The sequence below is a fragment of the Sinocyclocheilus grahami genome, unplaced genomic scaffold, assembly GCF_001515645.1.
Source record: "Sinocyclocheilus grahami isolate Dianchi unplaced genomic scaffold, SAMN03320097.WGS_v1.1 scaffold92.1, whole genome shotgun sequence".
Taxonomy (NCBI): domain Eukaryota; kingdom Metazoa; phylum Chordata; class Actinopteri; order Cypriniformes; family Cyprinidae; genus Sinocyclocheilus; species Sinocyclocheilus grahami.
Genome location: NW_015505271.1, coordinates 3,730,285 through 3,754,925, shown reverse-complemented (window position 1 = coordinate 3,754,925; position 24,641 = coordinate 3,730,285). Strand labels below are relative to the sequence as shown.

Sequence of the window (24,641 nt, the reverse complement as noted above, 5' to 3'; positions counted from 1 at the left end):
TCCAGAGAGCGTTGCTTTTGTGGAAATGTGTGCCACTAATCAAAGGCGATTGTCAGTGGCACTCAGATATTTGAATCCATGAACACGCTCTCTGTAATGTTTGTGTAACCCACACTATTAGTGCTCCTAACTGGTGTTTAGAAATTTAACCTCGATGGAAACTGAATGTTTTATTGTACGGAGATATAATTGATGTTTTGAACTGTTTTTTCAATTGTTGGCAGGACTTACTGGTGCTGGAGGAGCAAGAGGTGTGTACTGTCATATGTGTGTATGTGTTTGATTTGTGTATGGAATGAAAATAAATGACCTTCTTAATGATTTCTGTATCCATTTTTTAATCAATTCCCCCTGAATGCTCATCACATGTGTTTGTATGTTCTTACAGGGCAGTGTAAATTTTAAATTTGGTGTTCTTTATGCCAAAGATGGACAGCTGACAGATGATGAAATGTTCAGCAATGGTGAGCACAGAACCACTCATAACATGCTCATAATACTAAATATGTATTTCCCTTTCTACTGACAACATTTGTGCTACACACACTGTTGAATAATAATTAGCAACAGCCAAATAGACATCGATTTTTCTAGTTGAATATTGTTTCAATCAGAAATATACCATATTAAGGATGCACAATGCAATTAATTCACATGAATTTTAGAATGTGAGCAGAATAAGGTAGCTACCTTGATGTCATTTCAATTTATTAATGCTCTGTGTTCATGTTGTTGTTGTTGTTGCTTTTTCAGAATCAGGAAGTGAGACTTTTGACAAATTTCTGAATCTCCTTGGCGACACGATCTGTCTGCAGGGCTGGGCAGGGTATCGAGGAGGACTGGACACTAAGAGTAGGGCAAATACACATAAATAAAATACGTCTTTACAGATCAACAGAGGAATTTGTTTTTACCCTTTCAAGTGAATTTTGCACATTCATGTTTTTGTCTCTCTCTGTTTAGACGACACTACAGGAATAAATTCCATCTACACAGTCTATCAGGGTCATGAGCTCATGTTCCATGTTTCCACCATGTTACCTTATTCTAAAGAGAACAAGCAACAAGTAAGTTTTCGACCGATATTGGGGGTTTTTACACTAGCATATAAAAGTTTGGGGTCTGTAAGATTTTAAATGTTTCTGAAAGAAGTCACCAAGGCTGCATTTATTTGATCAAGAACACAGTAAAATATTAATATTGTGAAATATTTGTAGTTTAAAATTACAGTTTTTTTAATTGAATGTGTCCTTGCTGAATAAAAGCATTAATTTCATTAAAAAAATTTATAAAATCTTACTAACCCCAAATTTTCGAACAATCCAGCGGTTTTATACATCAGTCAGTCCTGGATATATATCAGCCAATAATGAATATTTAATTTTTCATGCTTATTACCTTTCCTATTATTTTTACTTTTAGCTTAACTGTCATAATTTAAAGCTCTCTTAGAGTTAACCTTCAAACACACCAATAATTTAATAACACTGTTAAATGTAATTTTAGCAAATTCTAAAATACCCATTTTTCACACTGTACATTATAATTGTGTGGTGTCTAAATTCACTTGTAGCATTTGAAATGACTAATTTAACTTTTTAATAGACGAAATATTATAGAATTTTAATATCTGCCATTATCAACCATAGCATGACAATATTTATCAGATTTTCATATCACCAGTATCATTATTAGCCCGTGTCTGATATGATCACTATCCAAATGGGATTTTCTAAAACTAGTCGTGTCCAAATAGACACGACTATAGACACATTCGGGTTCCAATAACCACCAAAAACAACACATCTATGTAAAACTACAAATAGAATGAGAGAAAGACAAATAGAGAGCAGAGGACACAGACAGAGTGGAGGAGGAATCAAAGCGAAATCTGAATGATAGTGAGATGGAGAGAAGGGAGCTGCATGTGTTTGTTGAGGCACAAAGGAGGCAGTCTGTAGCTCAGTAGGTGGTGAGGGGAAATCAGGCTATATTTAATATCCAAAAGCACTGGACATCACAGCAGTCAGTCTCTCCCTCTCTTTTCTCTGTTGCATTTCCCCCTTCCCCCCTCAGCTCCATATCCTGATTACATCAAGCGTCAATCACTTCACTCTCTCTCACTTCATATCCCTCTCTTCTCTTGATTATATCACACAGTAATCCTTCTTTCTCTCTTTCTATCCTTCTGTTTCTCACTTTTTCTGATCAGATCATATGATTGAGTACAAGTAGTGCTCTTGTGCACTGGATTGCTTGTGGAAGCATTCACAATAGCAGGATTTTCAAAGTATTTCTGTCGGTTCAAGGTCTCGGCACTCTACAGCTGAGAGCCTCTTCAGCCCTTCATGTCAATAACTATCTTTACCATTGCTGAACCGCTCATGAAATGAGCAGGAAAGCTGATGCACTCTAAAAGTCTCTTGCTGACCCCTAAAAGCATGCAGACAAACCAAACAGTCAGAAGACTGTTCACAAGGAAGAGTGAGTCTTTTCTTGAAAGAAAACTCTTCTTAAAGGGAGCGTTGACCAAAAAAAAGAATGAAAATTCAGTCATAATTTTCTCACCCTCACGTCGTTCCAAACGTGAATGAGTTTCTTTCTTCTGTGGAGCTCAAAAGAAGTATTTAAGATCCTTTACAGCTATTTTCCATCAAGGACAGTTCATAGTGAATTCATAGCTCCAAAAAGAATAAAAAACATGTCATACAAGCACCATAAAAGTGACTTGTGTGGTATATTTCAAGTACTTTGAACTCATGCGTTTTGTGTGAGGAATATTTTTGAATCTGTAACCTTTCTGAATCTGCAACACTTTTGAATGTGTAAACAGCTGTAAATAACAACATAAGTCATTATTTACTAATTCAAAAATGTTGAGTTGTTGCATTTCTGTTCACAAACTGCACAAAAAACTATTTGCACACGAAGCAGTGTTTCCATCCCATGTGTTCAAGGGAATGTAATCGTCACTGAATAACCAGAGCAGCATTTGAGGTGCTATGCAATTATATTGGTCTGATGATATTTTCTTCTTCTCTCTCTCCCAATTTTGGAAATTTTATTCATGTTATTCACAAAAATTCTACTGTGGCATGAACACCATACAGGTTTGGAAAAACATGAGGGTGAGCAGATTTTGGGGTTAACTGACTGATCCTAGAAGGCTCAACCCTGCTTGTCAGATGCTAGAAACATGTGGGAGTCAGTCATGAAAACCTGTTGGTATTGTTCAAGTGTTATACAGTATGTCATTGGAAGGATGCTCTTCTGTAAGGAAGAGGGGAAGTGGCAGAGAATCATAATTGAGCTCTCAGTAGAAATGAATATGTCACTGCAATAAGTAAATATTCATTCCTGTCACAGCTCACGGTCACACCCATGTATCTGTGTCTGGATGTGTGTGTTTGTGTGTGTGTGTGTGTGTGTGAGAGAGAGAGAGAGAGAGAGATACTGGTGCAGAGGGCCAGGTGAAAAGCAGCCATGTAGTAATTGAGCTTTAAGGGGATGTTTTGTGTGTGTGTGTGTGTGTGTGTGTGTGTGTGCTCTTGAGATAAAAGATAAAAGCTCCTTTCCGACCATAATGGTCCAGACTCATTAACAAGCTCAATTATGCTCTCTGGCTAACAGGCTTGAGGTGTCAGAGGTAATATAGCAGCTTTTGAATGTCCACACATGCACAAAGGCCAAACGCGCCAACAAACCCACACACATAAGCATGTGCTCTTTTCAAAATGAAACTTTTATCCTTCATTTGTTCATACTGGAGAGAGAAAAAAATTGTTTAATACTTTCAGGAAACCAAAGCAGCCTTTTGAAATGTGCTTCATGAATGCATGATTATAGCTTTCATTCTTGTACTCTGTGCAGGTAGAGAGGAAGAGACACATTGGGAACGACATCGTGACCATTGTGTTTCAGGAGGGAGATGACGCCTCTCCGTCCTTCAAACCCTCTATGATTCGCTCCCATTTCACACGTATCCTTCATCCTCAAGCTGAGTGGAAATGATGCAATGAGTCACTCAATGGCAGTGACATTAGACTATTTATGGGTGATGTTTTTTTTCTTTACAAGACAAAAGTTTAAAAAATTCATATAAATTAATTTAGATTTTTGTGTAAATTAGTTTTTCAAATCAAGCAATTCTATGACTTCCTTTACGTACCCCACAGATATTTTTGCCTTAGTTCGATATAATAGCCAGAATGATAGTTACAGGTAAAAACGTTTATTTGTATATTAAAAGTATGTTAAATGTTGTTTTAATAATATATTAAATATTATTATATTGCATATACACTACTGGTCAAAAGTGTGGGTTAAGTAAGATTTTTAAAATGAAATTAATACTTTTATTCAGCAGGGATGCATTGAATTGATCAAAAATGAAAGTAAAGACATTTAGAATGTTACAAAAGATGTCCCATTTCAAATCATTCTTGTTATTTTGACCTTTCTATTTATCAAAGAATCCTTAAAAAAATATGATGAGCTCTAATATTAAGCAGCACAACTGTTTTCAAAGTCAGCATATTACTATGCTTTCTGAAGGATCATGTGACACGGAAGAAGTAATGGCTTTGTCTTCACAGGAATAAATAATATTTTAAAATATAATACAATAGAAAAGTAATTTTACATTATAATAATATTTTAGACTTCAAAAACATTTTTTAAAAACTATTGAATGGTATTGTATATTATTTGTATCTTAATAATTTTGTTATGTTGCAGGTTGAAGATTTTCTCAGAGGAGAGTGTGCCGTTGTTTGGCCCTCCCCTCCCTTCCCCACCAGTGTTCACAGACCACCAGGAGTTCAGGGACTTTTTATTAGTTAAATGTTAGTAAATTCACCAGTACATAGAGCTATACACAACATGAAATCAGTTGTTTTCATTCATGAAGTCAGCTGTGAACACCAGCCATATCACAGACTATTAATAATAATTCAAGGCATAAAATCTAAGTCTACTAATGTTTCAAGTCACAGTGATTTTTTTCCCAGTCAAAAATAGATTATATTACATAATTTTAAATCCATTCCAAATGCATTCCTGTTGTCTGCAGTACACAGATCTCCTGTTAGAATGTACACCTGTGTTTTTCTCTTGCCAGGTTTAATGATTTGTTTTGGCTCATGAACTCTGTAAAGCAGATGCTTTCATTAAACAGACCTTGTAAAATGTGTCATGCTGTTTCCTAAGGGTAATTCTGTTACATAATACTGCTACCTTTATCCCTCTGTCTCCTATAGTAATAAATGGAGAAAAAGCCACTCTTGAGACCCCCACTTTTGCTCAGAAACGTCAGCGTACGCTGGACATGCTGATCAGATCCCTGTACCAGGATCTCATGCCTGACATGCCCAAGGTATGGACACAGTGTTTCTCAATTAGCGGGCCTCATATATATATAACAAGGAAGCCAAATTTTAAAAGTGTGATTCCTAGACCTGAAAATACAACCTTTTAATTCAAACTTTTTTTTCAAAATGAATGCACATTTTTCTAGTTATGCCAAGCTCTAAAATATTTTTTCGGTTAGAAATTGTAAACAATATATTAAAAAAAAAATCCCTATCCACTGAAATGACAAACAAGAGCCATGGGGCCTTCAAATATTATTGTAGACAATGAGGGGCCTTGGAGTAAAAAATGTTGAGAAGCACTGATTTAGCACAATACTTTTCTGTATTTCACTACGTATATCCTCAAACTTTGACCTCAATTAATTTCTCTGCCATATATTTTCAGATGTTTTGCACTGATGTTTCTTCACACATTTCTCTTTTAGTCTTATATACCACTCTTCCAAACCACTGAGCTTTTAAATGCAATTTTATTCTGTTGCAGTCCCGTTAGCTGGCACTAGAGATGGACTAGAGATTGTCTATTACTGTTTCTATTGTAGAGTTCTTATATTCTTCATTTAATAGGGTTGGGAATCAAGAACCGGTTCCATTTATTTTAATAAAAGAGTAAGACTTTAACTGAATAATACAAAGACTAAACTGACAGTAAACCTTTCTGTTGTTTTTCTCTCATATGCAACAACAACAGTTCAACCGATAAGGTTTTATTTTTTTAACAAATTAGATCTTGAGTCAGATCTTTATCAAAAGGAATCATAAATGAGTATTGTATAGTATACATCTTCTTAAAAAGGGGAAAGGTGCTGCTGAAAGAGTGATTAACAGAATTCACGGAACAAGAATTGTGAAGTAGATTCAGAATTTGAACATTATTTAATTCCTATCTCTATCTACGATGGCTGGTAATGTACAGTGGTGTAAGAACTTGTTAGTTTCTGCTTTGCTCTGTCTTTCTGTCAGTTTCTGGGTCAGTCTCTCAGACCCATCTTTATCTGTACCGCTCCTGCAGGTTCCCTTCTCTCCGCAGAACATGCTGAACCGACGCTCATTCAGCGATGTACTGCCAGAGTCGCCCAAATCCGCCCGTAAAAAAGAGGAGGCACGTCAGGCTGAGTTTGTTCGAGTGGGACAGGTAGGATCTATAACTAAATATATATACAGTATATGTATATATATATATATATATACATATATAAAAAGATATGAATGTATAAAAGTTAATGTCACAATATGAGTAATGTTATTTATAACTATAATATTGTGTCCAGGCCTTGAAGCTGAAAACTATAGTTCGAGGGGATGCGCCCACCAGTCTAGTCACCACTGGCCTTTGCAGGAAAGAGGTGAGAGGGCAAGAGGAAAGTGATGTTATTTTGCTTATGGTTCATCTCTAACTGTGTGTTGCTATGTTCTCTGCAGCCATGGGAGTCACAGTCGTTCTGCAGTAGCTTCCCGTATGATATAGTCTGTGGAGATTCATGGGGACAGTCATTACTGGTCGCCACAGATTCAGCAGGGGTCATGCTGCTGGAGGGTGAGAATGCTTTTTCATGAGAAACAACACAATTGGTCAGTGTAGCAGTTTTCTTAAAAATTACATGTAAAGACAGACTGAATGTAACTTTTAGCTGCTTTTAGATGCATCAAATTAATGGACAAGTTAATGGAAAAATGTGGAACACAAAAAGAAACTTTGATGACACTTTTTTTCCATACAATAAAAGGGAACAGAAAGCAGGGGCTGTCAAATTATAAATTACAGAAAGCAAAAAAATACTAGTGCCAGCCATTTTTTGCACGAGGTTTCAACGTGAACATCCTGCTTAACATTTTTGTGGTCTATGGAAGAAAGAAAATCACACAGGGTTGGAATGTGAGCATGAAAAAAATTTAATATACAGTACCATTCAAAAGGGGGGTCGGTAAAACTTTTAAATGTTTTTGACAGAAGTCTCTTATGCTTACTCAGGCTGAATATCAAAAATCTAGTAAAAACAGGATTATGATTAAATATTTTTACAATTTAAAACAACAGTTTTTTTATTTTAATGTTTTAAAATGTAATTTATTCCTGTGATGGCAAAGCTAAACAGTCTTCATTGTCACATGATCCTTCAGAAATCTTTCTAATATGCTGTTTTGCTGCTCAAGAAACATTTAATTTAATTATCAGCGTTGAAATCTGTTGTGCGCTGATAGCCTCATGGCAGCACGCCAATACGGGCGTTTCGAGTTTGAATCCCCGATCGTGGACCTTTCCCGATCCCGTGCCCTTCTCTCGCTCCCACTTTGCTTCCTCTCAATACTTACTGTCCTATCAAAAATAAAGGCAAAAGGGCAGAAAATAAAATTAAAAGGAAAGAAACAAAACAGTTGTGCTGCTTAATATTCTTATGAAAACAATGCTTTTTCAGGATTATCCCGTGCCCTTCTCTCGCTCCCACTTTGCTTCCTCTCAATACTTACTGTCTTACAAAAATAAAGGCAAAAGGGCAGAAAATAAAATTAAAAGGAAAGAAACAAAACAGTTGTGCTGCTTAATATTCTTATGAAAACAATGCTTTTTCAGGATTTTTTCATGAATAGCCTTCAATGAATAATCCTTTTTTTTGGATTCTTCAAAAGAACATTATTTATAATAGAAACATTATTTAGTAACATTATAGATCTCTTTAATTGCACTCTTGATAAAAGTATTTGACCCCAGACCCTTGAACGGTAGTGTACATAGCACTTTCATGTTTTTTGAAACTAAATAACTGAAATCTGATCACCTCTGTCTTTCCTTTTAGCCTCAGATCCACTCTTCTCAAATGCAGGTATGTAATGCAAAACCACAACACTACAGTAGAAATAAATGCTTATAAATAATATTACAACAAATGTATAAATGTACCCAGTACCCATTTTTGCAGTGATAGTTATCAAATGTGTCTGTTAATCGAAGCAAGTGAATCTCAGTAGGGGATTGAGTTACCATGCAAACCACAAACTATTCTTGTTTTGCATGCTGGTCTAGATTCACCAACCCTGCCTCCGGTGCAGGTATTTGACAAAACCTTGATTGTAAAACAAATGCACGTGCTTGAACCTCAGGACCTCCTCATTGCAAGAGCAGATAAGGGTAAGATATGTGTTTGTTTTTATATTTATATGAGCATATGATTATGGCACTGTTCTTATGTGGGTAGAAGAAAGGGTGTGAAATGATCTGCCAAAAGAGAGAGAGCGTGAGAAAGAAAGAGGTCAAAGCAAAGTGGCAAAGGAAACTCTTGGTATTTGCTCTAATGAGCATCTTTAGCCAAAAGGGCCTAGCACAAAATGGTATCTCCAACACACACACAGGCACTATCTCTGGTTTGAATTGTCTAGACTTAGAGCTCATTATAAAGAGAAGCCCAGAGTAGAGATCCATGTAATTTAGAGTCTACCGCCATCTTCTATTCTGATCATTAGTTCAAGATGGTGTACAGCAAACTCTCACTCTTATTGGAAAGCACAGCTTCTGCGGAGGGAAAATAATGAATCGGTTATCAACTCAGTCACCAAGCAACTTTCATTCACTACGACAGGCATTTGAAAACCAAACATGTTGCATAAGCTGAGATGTCATTCAGTTTGATGAGACGGGTCTCTCGTTTGTTGCTAGCCTATTATCATATAGTAAAGGGCTTTTCACACTGAAAGCCAAAATTTGGAGCGATGACGCTTTTTAATCTAAACAATAGATCCCTATGGGGCTATTCACACCAGGCGCGATTATTCGCGGTGCGAAAAAGCGAGGATTTTTTTTCCGTCCTGTGTGTCGATTTTTTCCCCGTCGCTCCACGATGAAACGGGCCGTCCAATCAGATTTGAGCTTAGATCACGTGCCCAGAGCAGCTTTTGTTGCACGAGTGGTGGCGCTACTTTGTAGCTAGATTTAACGACTTCCCTGCCCCTTTTGAGACTTTTTTCAAAAGTTTAGGAACAAATATAGCAATTTCTTGGACAAACCTTATCTAAGTTCTCATCTTGCCCACTGATCTACGTTCATCTTTATATAGATCAGTGAATTTGCCATTGTTATGTCATCTAGTGACATTTAGCTACCAGTTTTAGCTACTTTCAGTTGAAAGCAGTTGGCAACACTGCTGAGAACAGATTTTATTCTCACATGTTCTTAATGTAATTTCTAAATTCTCCATTGAATTATGTGATCTGGAGTGTCCGTTTTCTTCCACGTGCGCGAGTGTTATGAGTCAGAGCGCGTTAACTTTCTAGATCTTCCGTGTTTAAAAAAACTAGTGAAACATTTTTCTACACATGAAATATGAAAGCAAATAGACATATGATTATGACGATATATTTTCTGTATGTGTTTTGTATGCAGCTCATGGTAATTTTATAACAATAAAGGATGTTTTTGACAATAAGCAGTGTGGCGTTATTAAACAGCCTACAAAGAGTGCATGTCTGCCTATAATAGAATCAAAATCAACTATAGATCACAATCGGAAGTTATTACAAGCACTCGATGATGGTTTATAGTGGGTTTTAAGCAAAACCAATAATCACATAAATTTTCAAATGTGGCTTGATGCTAATTGTACTTATATTTATATTTTAAGATGTTTTCTTGTAAGATCGTTTGTGTTTCTGGCGTAGAACCAAATTTTATTTAGCTATATTCAGTGCTGTATATTGAGCAGTGGACGATGTTAAATCCATATATGAGATACATATTGAAGTAAAAATGCATTGCTAGTTGGCACCACCTAGCGTGCAGGTGTGAATTAGCAGAAGGCGATCAATCGTTTCGTGCTCGGTGTGAAAGCAACGTTCGTCGGCGATTCGCCTCCCTTTTTCGCATCGCGCTCAGTGTGAAACGGCCTTTACGTTACTGAAAGCTGTTGTTTGTAGAATTCACTAAACAGTAAGAACTAATCACACTCATTTGAATATTTAAACTTAACCAGAGTGCTTGAGTCTTTTTACAGTTTTAAGTTCCATTGCTTTATATCCAGTTTCAACTGTGTTGGCAGGGAAAGATGCTCGACTGTATGTTTACAGACTGAGCACGCTCAAACGAGGGATCGAGGAGCGGCAGCTTGTCCGCACCAAGTGTGACAGTCGAGAGAACAAGCTTGAGAAAACCAAAGGTACGAAAGAAAGTCTTCAGTCATCACCCACCCAAATATTTGAAATGATGACAATGTTATTTAAACTCTAAATGAGTCTTTTTGAAATTGGATCTTTTCAATGTACAAGCTTTTTTCTAATTCAAAGTAGTTAAGTCAAGTAAAACCATGCTGTCTATTTGACAAATTTGAAGTTTCTTGACGTTTTTAATAATTAGCTAATAAAATGGTCAAGTAACAGAAATGTGTTTCCTCAGGCTGCCATCTCTACTCCATAAACACGCATCATGGGGTGGAGCTCAGAATCGTTGTGGCGATAAGAAACAAGCTCCTTCTGATCACCAGGAAACAGTCACGCCTCGATTGCCTCAGCTCTGCTACAGTCACAGGGACCACTGACTCACCTGTGGAAGATTTCCAATACATACGGGTAGGACACAGATTCAGCATGGATTCTCAAACGTCATGCATTGAAGTTAATTGCGTTTTACTGTCACTTGCAGCTTATAGGAAGGGTTCTCACAGACATTTAGCTACTTTTCAAAACTCTCAACATTTCGGATGCTTGCTGTCCCCTGTCTTAGGAGATCTGCTTATGTGACTCCCCGGTAGTCATGGCCCTGGTTGATGGCCCAACAGGAGAGAATGATCACATGATCTGTGTGGCCTACAGACATCAGTTTGACTTGATCAATGAGAGTACAGGAGACGCCTACAGGCTACACCATGTAGACTCCAACCGGGTGAGAAACAGCCACTTGAATAAAAACATACACTTCCATTTAAAAGTTTGGTCAGTAAGATTATTCTTTTTTGGAAAAAAATATATATATTTCTATTTAGCAGGGATGTACGTATTTGATCAAAAGTGACTGTAAAAATATTTATAATGTTACAAAAGATTTCTATTTCAAATAAATGCTATACATTTGGACTATTCATCAAAGAATTCGGACAAAAATGTATCACATTTTTCACAAAAATATTAAGCAGCTCAACTGTTTTCAACATTGATAATAGTAAGAAATGTTTCTTGGGCACCAAATCAGCATATAAAATGATTTGTGAAGGATCATGTGATACTGACGACTGGAGTAATGGCTGCTGAAAATTCAGCTTTGCCATCAGGAATAAATTACATTTTAAAATATATTAAAATAGAAAAACATTCAATTGTAATATTTCACAATATTACCGTTTTACTATATTTTGATATAAAAAAAATGCAGCTTAGGTGAGCAGGAGTGTACACATTAATTTACACAATATAACACAATCCAGATATCCTTCCTTTTATCAGTACTATACATCAGTTCTGTGTACAGTTCAACTACTTTCAGTTTTTGATTGGTAACATGAGTGTCTATTACTTTTTTCCAGGTGAACTTTGTTGCTGCCATAGATGTGTATGAAGATGGAGAGGCTGGACTACTTCTTTGCTATAACAGTTAGTGTCTATTAAAATGTCAGTGACTGTATCTGTGTAGTCAGATCCTCTAAAGCTATACTTCTCTTTCAACAGATATTTGCATCTATAAGAAGGTGTGTCCGTTTAATGGTGCAACACCTATGATTCAGCCCAACACTTCAGACTTCCATTTCAGCTGGAACCAAATGCCCAACGCTATTGGTCAGTTCCTTTAGGATCTTGAATATTCTTTTTTTATTATTATAATACATTTTTCTACAATTCAACAATCGTTTTGCATTTGCATTAGTGGAAATAATTCAAAATCTCTCTATTATGTCACTTCCTGTGTCACAGTGTGTGCGTTCCCATATATACTTGCATTCACCACTGACTCCATAGAGATCCGGCTAGTTGTTAATGGCAACCTAGTATATACAGCTGTCGTTCCAGAATTGCAACTGACTGCGTCCAGAGTAAGTGTTCTAGCCATAAGGTCCTACCTATGAATACCATTTTATAGCAGTGCATATATATTTGGTGTAAATTACATGTTTATTTGGAGTTTTCAAACTAAAACTGGGTCTGCAGCATTTTCGAATGTCAATGTTCGAATGTGGGTAGTGTAAAAGACAGTTGTAACCGTGGCAAAAGTGTTAAAACGAAAACGCACTAGTGTAAACGTAGCCTAAATCTACTATAATACTACAACACTCTTTATAGAGTACTTTTCAAAAGATAGGGGTCGGTATGATTTTGTGTTTTTGAAAGACGTCTCTTATGCTCACCAAGACTGCATTTATTTAATTGAAAATGCAGTAAAAACAGTAATATTATTATAATTTAAAATAACCATTTTCTATTTTAATATATTTTAAAATGTAATTAATTCTTGTGACGGCAAATTTGTCATTATCAATTTTGAAAAACTAAATTTTTTTGTGGAAACCATGAAACTTTCAAGATTCTTTGATGAATAGTTAGTTTTTATAGTAAGTAGTTTTTTTTTTTGATAACGATACAATAGTCTTTACTGGCACTCTCAATTTAATGCATCTTTTCTGAAAAAAATTATTATAATTATAAATGTTTTGATGACAGTATCATCTCTTTTATATGATGCATTCTTCTGTATGACAATAAATTATCAATTTCCATCCCAAACATTTATCAGTCATGTCACATTTCTCATTGTTTTTATCTTATTTCTTCCTCTCTTTTTTTCTGTAGTCTGATATCTATTTCATCTCGTCAGCACCTATAAACTCTGCCTCTAACTGTAGCTCCAGAGACACTAGTTCCCAGAGTTCCCCTCAGACTCCCACCGGCTACGAGATGCCCGTCTTCCCTTCACCGCTTGGAGATGGTAGGCTTCTGCTCTTGATAGAACATGTACACATTCTACCTTACTGATTAAACTGAATTCCCATGCTATTGAACTTAATATAGAAGTTAAACTTGGGTATTTGTGTTCGGGATTTGAGAGTGTGTGATATTGGGTGATTTTGCCTAAGTATATGATGTTGTATTTCTTCTGTTTAAGGGTAGCGAGTTTCGTATGCGAGTCATCAACCTGTGTTTGTGTATTGTCTTACAATGCATTGGTCTTTTAATCTGTGTGTGGGTTGGGTTGATATATTGCTCTTTTCCATCCCTGGTCCAGATTGTATTCGGATCCCCTACGGCACCAAGCTATCCCTCTACATGTCTAAAGACTCTGAAGGTACTGCAGGCACTTCTGTTGCCTATATTTCCCATGCTGCCTCACTAATGCACGTTACCACGGAGACTCACCCTGTCTATTATTCAATTAACAGACGCATGTAGACGGTGTAGAGTGAAATATGCAGCTAACATAATGTGTCCCTTCCTTCTTGCAGTCTCACAGAAAGAATGACAAAAATCAGACAGCGAGAAATGGTGGCATGAGGAGTCTATGGGAAAAAGATGAACAGTGGAGAGAAACAGAAGTGAATGAGATAGAGAGGTGGGAGAGGAAATCAATAGACAGACTGAGACAGATACATAGAGACAGAGACGACTGAACAGACGCTTTAGGGAAATGGGACACATTTGCTGGCGCATGAGTTACAGATCACTGTATCACCATGGATACTTTTGTCTGAGCCCCTCTTCCTACATAAACACACAGTCTGGCCGGCCCTCCAGAGCTTAGCACTTTTGTCTACACACGAGGCTTGAAGAGGGCCGTCAAGGGGCTGTGACAAAATCCACATCCTGGTGTTTTAAAACATCCAGCCAACTGTCTGTGGCTGCCATTTTTGCACCATGGGAAATAACATACCATTACTCATCTCAACATAATATTCACAATGCAACAAGACTGTGTTATACACTAATTTGTAACACTTTACTATAAGGCTCAATTTGTTAACCTTAGTTAATTCATTTGGTATCGTGAACTACAAATGAACAGTACTTTTACAGAATTTATTAATCTGTTCTTTCTACATATGCATTCCTAACATTTCAAGGTGTGTTTTCCATAAACATGAATTAATAATTTACAATGTTATATTTATAAATTAACATTAACCTGGATTAATAAATGCTGTAAATGCATAATGCATTAGCTAAATTTAGCTAATTTCACCTTATTGTAAAGTGTTACCATTTCTTGTCGTATATTTTTATTTTATTTCAATCTGTATTTAACAAACTTAATTATTATAATTTTTTTTTTAATTAATATTACATTTTTATATTATTATTTTACATATACTACCGTTTGGGGTTTGGTAAGATAAGGTGTATATATATATATTAAAATGTCATTTATTCCTGTGATGACAGAGTGTCACATGATCCATCAGAGATTATTTTAATAGGATGATTTAGTGCTAAAGAAATGTTTTTTGTTTGTTTTTTCCAGTGATGAAAACAGCTGAGCTACTTTTGTGTAAATCGTAATGTATTTTTTCAAGTATTCATTGATGAATAGAAAGTTCAAAAGAGCAGCATTTATTTGAAACAGCAATTATTTTGAAATCTCTTGTAACACTCTAAATCTCTTGTAACACTAAATCTAAATCGTAACTTATTGTGCTCTAATGATTATTAAACAAAAGTGCATGTGTGTTGCGGAAGAACACTGTGAATGGACCTACTTTGTTTATGTATATGACGAGTCACGCAGGTACTGGGCTTCACCTCAGCAGTTGGCATCCCACTTTGTCTAAAATAGTCTGAATATAAACAATTATAGGCACACCATAGTGATTCAGGTTAAGGCAAAAACATGTTTAGAAAGATGGATTCATGATGTACTCACTTATTAAATCAATTTTGTACATTAAAAAGTTACATAGTGTACCTTTACCTTCTTACTGACCCTGAATTTGAACAGTAATATATATATATATATATACACACACACACACACACACACACATTTTTGTGTATCTTGCTGTCCTATGGTACAAAAATGACTCTGGAATACTTTCAGTGTATTCCAGACACAATCATGTATTTATAATTAAATAGTCCTGTGTTTGATTATGGCTCTCTAATTGTTTGAAATGAACTTAAAAGGGGAAGCATCCTTCCTCGCCTGGAAATTTGTGTATGCTGTTGGACACTGCCATGTCTCAGATCCTTGCTCTTTTATCTAACATGACTACAGTTTTCAAGATTCTTGTTTGTTGATACTAAAAATATGTGTGAATTATTTGCTCTGAATCAACATTTTTAAAAAATGTTAAGAAAAAATGTCAATACTGCTTCCACAGTATTCAAGATACTGTAGCAAATATAGTATCACTAGTACTAGTAACACTATCTCATATGCATATCCAGTAACACAGCATGTGCATATTGAAGCATCTCACCCAGATAAAAGCAGCATTTCTTATGGTATATATAGTGTTTTTATTATTATTATTATTATTATTATTATTGTGTTGTTTCTTTATTATGACGCTTCATCTGGCGGCTTATATATTTATGTTGTTTGTTTGTTTTTGTTTTGTTTTTTGAGATACCGGTGAAGGCAACTCTTCAACACTTAATTTATAACCCCATTTTGGTCCAATACCCTAGCAGTTTCCATAATTTCCTGCTCTAGCTCTACCCAAAAAGTGACATTAACAGGCAGACAGCCAGCACTGATTATGTGATTTCCCCTTTAAACACCTGTCATTCCCATGTGATTGCCCTTTCCCTTTCAGTCGGTCACTCTTGACGTCACGTTGGATGACCGAAGAATTGGGATCTCGCTTAGAGAGACCTGTCCACTTCGAGTGTAAACTAAACAAGCCAATGCACATTGGCATGCGATGATTGCATCCAGCTGATCGCAGTGCGAGTATAACTAGGCAGCAGGTGCAACGCATACTCAGCTTTTCATAGCTGAGTAAAAATCTTGACAAGAGAGCGGTTTCCTCTGTTTCTGGGTCCCAAGAGGGCATGGAGAGTCGCGGTCAGACCAAAACCGGGCCACACTCATCCTCCTCTCTCGCCAGCAGGCAGCAGCAGACGGTTCGAGAGCATCATCAAAGGCCCTACTCACGTACCCTCTGCCAAACCATGGAACCAGGTAAATGTTGCACCGCACACTCAGACCCCTCTTCGGTCCGCCCACGGACCGGGTCCCTGCGTTCCATCTCGCTGCCCCACTGCGGGTACGTTGGTGGTCCCGCTGGTCCAGCTTGTACGGTGTCTGGGTGCCTGGCTACCCAAACCGTCCTGCTGGCTTCTGCGGACCATCAGACTCGGCTATGCGATTCAGTTCACCCGATGTCCCCCCAAGTTCAGCGGCATCCATTTCACATCAGTGAAGGTGGCCGATGCTCCTGTCTTGCATGCGGAGATCGCAGTCCTACTGGCAAAGGACGCAATAGACCCGGAGCTCCTGGGGCATATGGCAGCTGTAGCGGCAGTCACGCCGCTGGGGCTGCTTCATATGAGACCTCTTCAACATTGGCTCCATGGCCGAGTCCCGAGGTAGGCACTCACTGGGTCCAAGTCACACCGGGCTGCTACCAAACCCTCACCCCGTGGTCAGACCTTGCGTTTCTCCGGGCAGGAGTGGCCCTGGAACAGGTCTCCAGGCATGCAGTGGTTTACACGGATGCCTCTACCACCGGCTGGGGGGCCACGTACAATGGGTATGCAGTGTCGGCGGTTTGGACGGGCCCCCAACTGCACTGGCACGTCAGCTGCCTAGAGTTGTTAGCAGTACGCCTTGCCGTGAACAGTCTCAGAAGGCGCATATACGAGGGAAGCATGTGCTGGTCCGAACGGACAACACTGTGACTGTTGCGTACATCAACCGACAAGGTGGTCTACGCTCCCGTCGCATATCACAACTCGCCCGCCACCTCCTTCTCTGGAGTCAGAAGCATCTGTGGTCGCTTCGTGCCATTCACATAACTCTGCCTCCAACTGTAGCTCCAGAGACACTAGTTCCCAGAGTTCCCCTCAGACTCCAACTGGCTACGAGATGCCTGTCTTCCCTTCCCCGCTTGGAGATGGTAGGCTTCTTCTCTTGATGGAACAATTCAACTGAATTCCCATGCTATTAAACTTAATATAGAGGTTAAACATGGGTATTTGCGTTCAGGAGTCCTGCATTTCTTCTGGTAGCGAGTTTTGTATGCGAGTTGTGAGTCTGTGTTTGTGTATTGTCTTACGATGCATTTGTCTTTTAATCTGTGCGTGGGTTGGGTTGATATATTGCTCTTTTCCATCCCTGGTCCAGATTGTATTCGGATCCCCTACGGCACCAAGCTATCCCTCTACATGTCTAAAGACTCTGAAGGTACTGCAGGCACTTCTGTTGCCTATATTTCCCATGCTGCCTCACTAATGCACGTTACCACGGAGACTCACCCTGTCTATTATTCAATTAACAGACGCATGTAGACGGTGTAGAGTGAAATATGCAGCTAACATAATGTGTCCCTTCCTTCTTGCAGTCTCACAGAAAGAATGACAAAAATCAGACAGCGAGAAATGGTGGCATGAGGAGTCTATGGGAAAAAGATGAACAGTGGAGAGAAACAGAAGTGAATGAGATAGAGAGGTGGGAGAGGAAATCAATAGACAGACTGAGACAGATACATAGAGACAGAGACGACTGAACAGACGCTTTAGGGAAATGGGACACATTTGCTGGCGCATGAGTTACAGATCACTGTATCACCATGGATACTTTTGTCTGAGCCCCTCTTCCTACATAAACACACAGTCTGGCCGGCCCTCCAGAGCTTAGCACTTTTGTCTACACACGAGGCTTGAAGAGGGCCGTCAAGGGGCTGTGACAAAATCCACATCCTGGTGTTTTAAAACATCCAGCCAACTGTCTGTGGCTGCCATTTTTGCACCATGGGAAATAACATACCATTACTCATCTCAACATAATATTCACAATGCAACAAGACTGTGTTATACACTAATTTGTAACACTTTACTATAAGGCTCAATTTGTTAACCTTAGTTAATTCATTTGGTATCGTGAACTACAAATGAACAGTACTTTTACAGAATTTATTAATCTGTTCTTTCTACATATGCATTCCTAACATTTCAAGGTGTGTTTTCCATAAACATGAATTAATAATTTACAATGTTATATTTATAAATTAACATTAACCTGGATTAATAAATGCTGTAAATGCATAATGCATTAGCTAAATTTAGCTAATTTCACCTTATTGTAAAGTGTTACCATTTCTTGTCGTATATTTTTATTTTATTTCAATCTGTATTTAACAAACTTAATTATTATAATTTTTTTTTTAATTAATATTACATTTTTATATTATTATTTTACATATACTACCGTTTGGGGTTTGGTAAGATAAGGTGTATATATATATATTAAAATGTCATTTATTCCTGTGATGACAGAGTGTCACATGATCCATCAGAGATTATTTTAATAGGATGATTTAGTGCTAAAGAAATGTTTTTTGTTTGTTTTTTCCAGTGATGAAAACAGCTGAGCTACTTTTGTGTAAATCGTAATGTATTTTTTCAAGTATTCATTGATGAATAGAAAGTTCAAAAGAGCAGCATTTATTTGAAACAGCAATTATTTTGAAATCTCTTGTAACACTCTAAATCTCTTGTAACACTAAATCTAAATCGTAACTTATTGTGCTCTAATGATTATTAAACAAAAGTGCATGTGTGTTGCGGAAGAACACTGTGAATGGACCTACTTTGTTTATGTATATGACGAGTCACGCAGGTACTGGGCTTCACCTCAGCAGTTGGCATCCCACTTTGTCTAAAATAGTCTGAATATAAACAATTATAGGCACACCATAGTGATTCAGGTTAAGGCAAAAACATGTTTAGAAAGATGGATTCATGATGTACTCACTTATTAAATCAATTTTGTACATTAAAAAGTTACATAGTGTACCTTTACCTTCTTACTGACCCTGAATTTGAACAGTAATATATATATATATATATACACACACACACACACACACACACATTTTTGTGTATCTTGCTGTCCTATGGTACAAAAATGACTCTGGAATACTTTCAGTGTATTCCAGACACAATCATGTATTTATAATTAAATAGTCCTGTGTTTGATTATGGCTCTCTAATTGTTTGAAATGAACTTAAAAGGGGAAGCATCCTTCCTCGCCTGGAAATTTGTGTATGCTGTTGGACACTGCCATGTCTCAGATCCTTGCTCTTTTATCTAACATGACTACAGTTTTCAAGATTCTTGTTTGTTGATACTAAAAATATGTGTGAATTATTTGCTCTGAATCAACATTTTTAAAAAATGTTAAGAAAAAATGTCAATACTGCTTCCACAGTATTCAAGATACTGTAGCAAATATAGTATCACTAGTACTAGTAACACTATCTCATATGCATATCCAGTAACACAGCATGTGCATATTGAAGCATCTCACCCAGATAAAAGCAGCATTTCTTATGGTTTGTCAAGTGTTTTTATTATTATTATTATTATTATTATTATTGTGTTGTTTCTTTATTATGACGCTTCATCTGGCGGCTTATATATTTATGTTGTTTGTTTGTTTTTGTTTTGTTTTTTGAGATACCGGTGAAGGCAACTCTTCAACACTTAATTTATAACCCCATTTTGGTCCAATACCCTAGCAGTTTCCATAATTTCCTGCTCTAGCTCTACCCAAAAAGTGACATTAACAGGCAGACAGCCAGCACTGATTATGTGATTTCCCCTTTAAACACCTGTCATTCCCATGTGATTGCCCTTTCCCTTTCAGTCGGTCACTCTTGACGTCACGTTGGATGACCGAAGAATTGGGATCTCGCTTAGAGAGACCTGTCCACTTCGAGTGTAAACTAAACAAGCCAATGCACATTGGCATGCGATGATTGCATCCAGCTGATCGCAGTGCGAGTATAACTAGGCAGCAGGTGCAACGCATACTCAGCTTTTCATAGCTGAGTAAAAATCTTGACAAGAGAGCGGTTTCCTCTGTTTCTGGGTCCCAAGAGGGCATGGAGAGTCGCGGTCAGACCAAAACCGGGCCACACTCATCCTCCTCTCTCGCCAGCAGGCAGCAGCAGACGGTTCGAGAGCATCATCAAAGGCCCTACTCACGTACCCTCTGCCAAACCATGGAACCAGGTAAATGTTGCACCGCACACTCAGACCCCTCTTCGGTCCGCCCACGGACCGGGTCCCTGCGTTCCATCTCGCTGCCCCACTGCGGGTACGTTGGTGGTCCCGCTGGTCCAGCTTGTACGGTGTCTGGGTGCCTGGCTACCCAAACCGTCCTGCTGGCTTCTGCGGACCATCAGACTCGGCTATGCGATTCAGTTCACCCGATGTCCCCCCAAGTTCAGCGGCATCCATTTCACATCAGTGAAGGTGGCCGATGCTCCTGTCTTGCATGCGGAGATCGCAGTCCTACTGGCAAAGGACGCAATAGACCCGGAGCTCCTGGGGCATATGGCAGCTGTAGCGGCAGTCACGCCGCTGGGGCTGCTTCATATGAGACCTCTTCAACATTGGCTCCATGGCCGAGTCCCGAGGTAGGCACTCACTGGGTCCAAGTCACACCGGGCTGCTACCAAACCCTCACCCCGTGGTCAGACCTTGCGTTTCTCCGGGCAGGAGTGGCCCTGGAACAGGTCTCCAGGCATGCAGTGGTTTACACGGATGCCTCTACCACCGGCTGGGGGGCCACGTACAATGGGTATGCAGTGTCGGCGGTTTGGACGGGCCCCCAACTGCACTGGCACGTCAGCTGCCTAGAGTTGTTAGCAGTACGCCTTGCCGTGAACAGTCTCAGAAGGCGCATATACGAGGGAAGCATGTGCTGGTCCGAACGGACAACACTGTGACTGTTGCGTACATCAACCGACAAGGTGGTCTACGCTCCCGTCGCATATCACAACTCGCCCGCCACCTCCTTCTCTGGAGTCAGAAGCATCTGTGGTCGCTTCGTGCCATTCACATTCCGGGTCTACTCAACCGTGCAGCCGACGAGCTGTCACGAGCTGCGCTCCACGGAGAGTGGAGACTCCATCCCCAGATGGTCCAGCCTCTCACTGCCAGTTGTTTTACTCCCTGACCGAGGGAACAGTCAGCACAGATGCACTGGCACACAGCTAGCCAAGGGGCCTGCGCAAGTATGCGCATCCCCCAGTGAGCCTTCTCGCACAGACACTGTGCAAGATCAGGGAGGACGAGGAGCAGGTCCTGCTTGTGGAGCCCTACTGGCCCACTCGGACCTGGTTCCCGGAACTAATGTTCCTTATGGCAGCCCCTCCCTGGCAGATTCCTCTGAGGAAGGATCTACTGACTCCGAGACGGGGCACCCGCGTCCAGACCTCTGGAAACTTGACGTCTGGTCTCGGGACGTGGAGGTTCTAGGTGGCCTACCCCAAAAGGTAGTAGACACCATCACTTTGGCAAGAGCACCGTCTACGAGACACGCTTATGCCTTGAAGTGGAGCCTGTTCGTCGAGTGATGTTCTTCTCACCGAGAGGACCCCCGAAGATGCCTGATCAGGCACAGACACTGTGCAAGATCAGGGAGGACGAGGAGCAGGTCCTGCTTGTGGAGCCCTACTGGCCCACTCGGACCTGGTTCCCGGAACTAATGTTCCTTATGGCAGCCCCTCCCTGGCAGATTCCTCTGAGGAAGGATCTACTGACTCCGAGACGGGGCACCCGCGTCCAGACCTCTGGAAACTTGACGTCTGGTCTCGGGACGTGGAGGTTCTAGGTGGCCTACCCCAAAAGGTAGTAGACACCATCACTTTGGCAAGAGCACCGTCTACGAGACACGCTTATGCCTTGAAGTGGAACCTGTTCGTCGAGTGATGTTCTTCTCACCGAGAGGACCCCCGAAGATGCCTGATCAGAGTCGTGCTGTCCTTTTTGCAGCAAGGGTTGGAGCAAAGGCTGTCTCCCTGCACCCTTAAAGTCTGTGTGGCTGCGATTGCTGCAAACCATGACCCCATGGAAGGGAAGTCAGTAGCGAGGCATAACTTGGTCGTCAGGTTCCTTAGGGGGGCGAGAAGGTTAAATCTTCCCCGGCCCCCCTCTATACCCTCTTGGGACCTGACAGCAGGGCCCATTTGAGCAGTCAGTCAAGGTAAAGTTTCTTTCTATGAAAACTCTGCTCCTGACTGCATTGGCCTCCATCAAGAGGGTAGGGGACCTGCACACATTTTTGGTCAACGAATCGTGCCTAGAATTTGGGCCGGCTGACTCCCAGGAGATCCTGAGGCCCCGGCCCGGCTACGTGCCCAAGGTTCCTACTACCCCCTTAAGGGACCAGGTAGTGAACCTGCAAGCACTGCCCCCGGAGGAGGCAGACCCAGCCCTAGCTTTCCTTTGTCCCGTCCAAGCCTTGAGATGGTACGTAGACTGGACACAAAGCTTCAGGACCTCCGATCAGCTATTTGTCTGTTACGGAGGCCGGCAGAAGGGGAATGCCGTCTCTAAGCAGAGGATGGCCCATTGGATAGTGAATGCCATCACCCTAACTTATCAGGCACAGGGTGCCCTGCCCGCTCACTCTACTAGAAGTGTTGCATCCTCCTGGGCGCTGGCTCGTGGTGCCTCACTGACAGATATTTGTAGAGCTGCGGGCTGGGCGACCCCCAACACATTTGCTAGATTCTGTAGCCTTTGTGTGGAGCTGGTATTCTGCTGTGTTCTCACCTCAAACAGGTAGAGGCACTGAGAGGCCTCGGTTTAGTGTCAGCTTGCTAAGTGGATCCCATATTTGTAAAGTCCATGGTATAGCCTCAGAGCCCGTGTTTCCCGGGCAGACTTCTGCTATTTCCAAGAGGGTTATAATCACCTCTAATCTTCCATATGCACCTAAATGGAAGATTAGAGTTTGTTGTTCAAAGGTTGTTCATATGTGTAAGTGCTTCTGAAACCTCCTTCGGGAAGGATGGGGCTTCTGCAACATTCCTGTTCCAAGTGGTACGGGTAAGTTTTCCCAGTGTTATCCAATCTCACTAAGTGGGTAGTGCTACGACAACAGTGACTGGCCTTCTTGTTGCGAGCCCCGGCCTATGCCGAAAAGGGGGCGCAGGAGGCTCGCACGGGACCTTAGAAGGGGCAGCATCCATGGCGTTTTGGTAGGGATCCCAATTCGTCGGTCATTACTGACGTGACGTCGAGAGTGACCGACTGAAAGGGAACATCTCGGTTACGTATGTAACCCTCGTTCCCTGAAGGAGGTAACGGAGATGTCACGTCCCGTCGCCACAGCTGCTGTACCACCACTGAGCGGCCTGGTCACCGGCTTGGCTCCTCAGCGAAAAACTGAGTATGCGTTGCACCTGCTGCCTAGTTATACTCGCGCTGCGATCAGCGGCAGCTGGATGCAATCATCGCATGCCAATGTGCATTGGCTCGTTTAGATTACACTCGAAGTGGATTTGTCTCTCTAAGCGAGATCCCAATTCTTTGGTCATTACCGACGTGACATCTCCATTCACCCTCTGTAATGAGGGTTACATACGTAACCGAGACGATCTGTTCTTTTAGTTGTCTACATAATGTCAAGTCATTGTTTTACAAGTCTAAGTCAAGAGTCAGGTCTTAAGTCAAGCGGATAGAAAATATGAGTCAACTGTGATAAATTTGTGGTGCTGTACATTTACCTTATAGATGTCTACTGTAAAAACCTAATTTTAAAGTTTCTTTTGTTTGTTTGTTTTGTATGTTTTCATGCACTAAGCAAAGAGTCTAAATTAATTTCTGTGGTAAGTGACAGAATTTAAAACAAAAATCAATAACGTTCTAACCAATCAGACTTAACTGGTAGTGGACCATCAGATTTCCCAAAAATCCCATTCGTGTTCCAGTTTAATGGGCTTTAATTTTGTCTATCGGGTTGAACTTACTGTTTTACCTAATCTGGCTCAAAATGTTTCCGACAGTTGACAAATGTAAACACATATAAGTTTAGGCTCACTGCACCTAAAAAGCAGGCAATGTCAGTCTGTGAATAAATAACTCAACTGGAGTCATCAGATCAAGTGTGAATTGAGTCACAAGTAATTGCAATGAAGTCTAAAAACAGACTCCAGTCTGACTCAAGTCCAAGTCATGAGTCTGAAGCCCACACTTTGGAGAGGGAAAAAATAAGCTATAAAAAACAGACATGCTCTAACCAGATGTGATGTGATAGGTTTCCTGATCCAAACAATTTGTCTGTCTGAATATGAAAAAGCATCGTGACACAGTCAAAGCCAATCAGAACATACCTGAAGTTCAATTTG

The 24,641-nt window shown here is 40.0% G+C and overlaps 1 protein-coding gene across 4 annotated transcripts in view; it reads left to right on the top strand.

Moving 5' to 3' along the window:
* garnl3 (GTPase activating Rap/RanGAP domain like 3) overlaps positions 1 to 24,641 on the top strand; it is a 78,788-nt gene that overhangs the window by 49,640 nt on the left and 4,507 nt on the right. For 3 of the 4 annotated variants that reach the window (XM_016275207.1, XM_016275211.1, XM_016275208.1), the window contains exons 8-28: positions 225 to 251; positions 389 to 464; positions 754 to 852; positions 964 to 1,067; positions 3,871 to 3,979; positions 4,176 to 4,221; positions 4,738 to 4,844; positions 5,259 to 5,374; positions 6,385 to 6,507; positions 6,644 to 6,718; positions 6,795 to 6,909; positions 8,168 to 8,194; positions 8,395 to 8,499; positions 10,400 to 10,516; positions 10,753 to 10,925; positions 11,080 to 11,238; positions 11,876 to 11,942; positions 12,018 to 12,125; positions 12,261 to 12,379; positions 13,134 to 13,269; positions 13,567 to 13,626. In XM_016275207.1, the coding sequence (XP_016130693.1) occupies positions 225 to 251; positions 389 to 464; positions 754 to 852; positions 964 to 1,067; positions 3,871 to 3,979; positions 4,176 to 4,221; positions 4,738 to 4,844; positions 5,259 to 5,374; positions 6,385 to 6,507; positions 6,644 to 6,718; positions 6,795 to 6,909; positions 8,168 to 8,194; positions 8,395 to 8,499; positions 10,400 to 10,516; positions 10,753 to 10,925; positions 11,080 to 11,238; positions 11,876 to 11,942; positions 12,018 to 12,125; positions 12,261 to 12,379; positions 13,134 to 13,269; positions 13,567 to 13,626 (2,068 nt within the window). The remainder of the gene's footprint in view (positions 1 to 224; positions 252 to 388; positions 465 to 753; positions 853 to 963; positions 1,068 to 3,870; positions 3,980 to 4,175; positions 4,222 to 4,737; positions 4,845 to 5,258; positions 5,375 to 6,384; positions 6,508 to 6,643; positions 6,719 to 6,794; positions 6,910 to 8,167; positions 8,195 to 8,394; positions 8,500 to 10,399; positions 10,517 to 10,752; positions 10,926 to 11,079; positions 11,239 to 11,875; positions 11,943 to 12,017; positions 12,126 to 12,260; positions 12,380 to 13,133; positions 13,270 to 13,566; positions 13,627 to 24,641) is intronic. The other variant, XM_016275209.1, reaches the window with a different exon arrangement.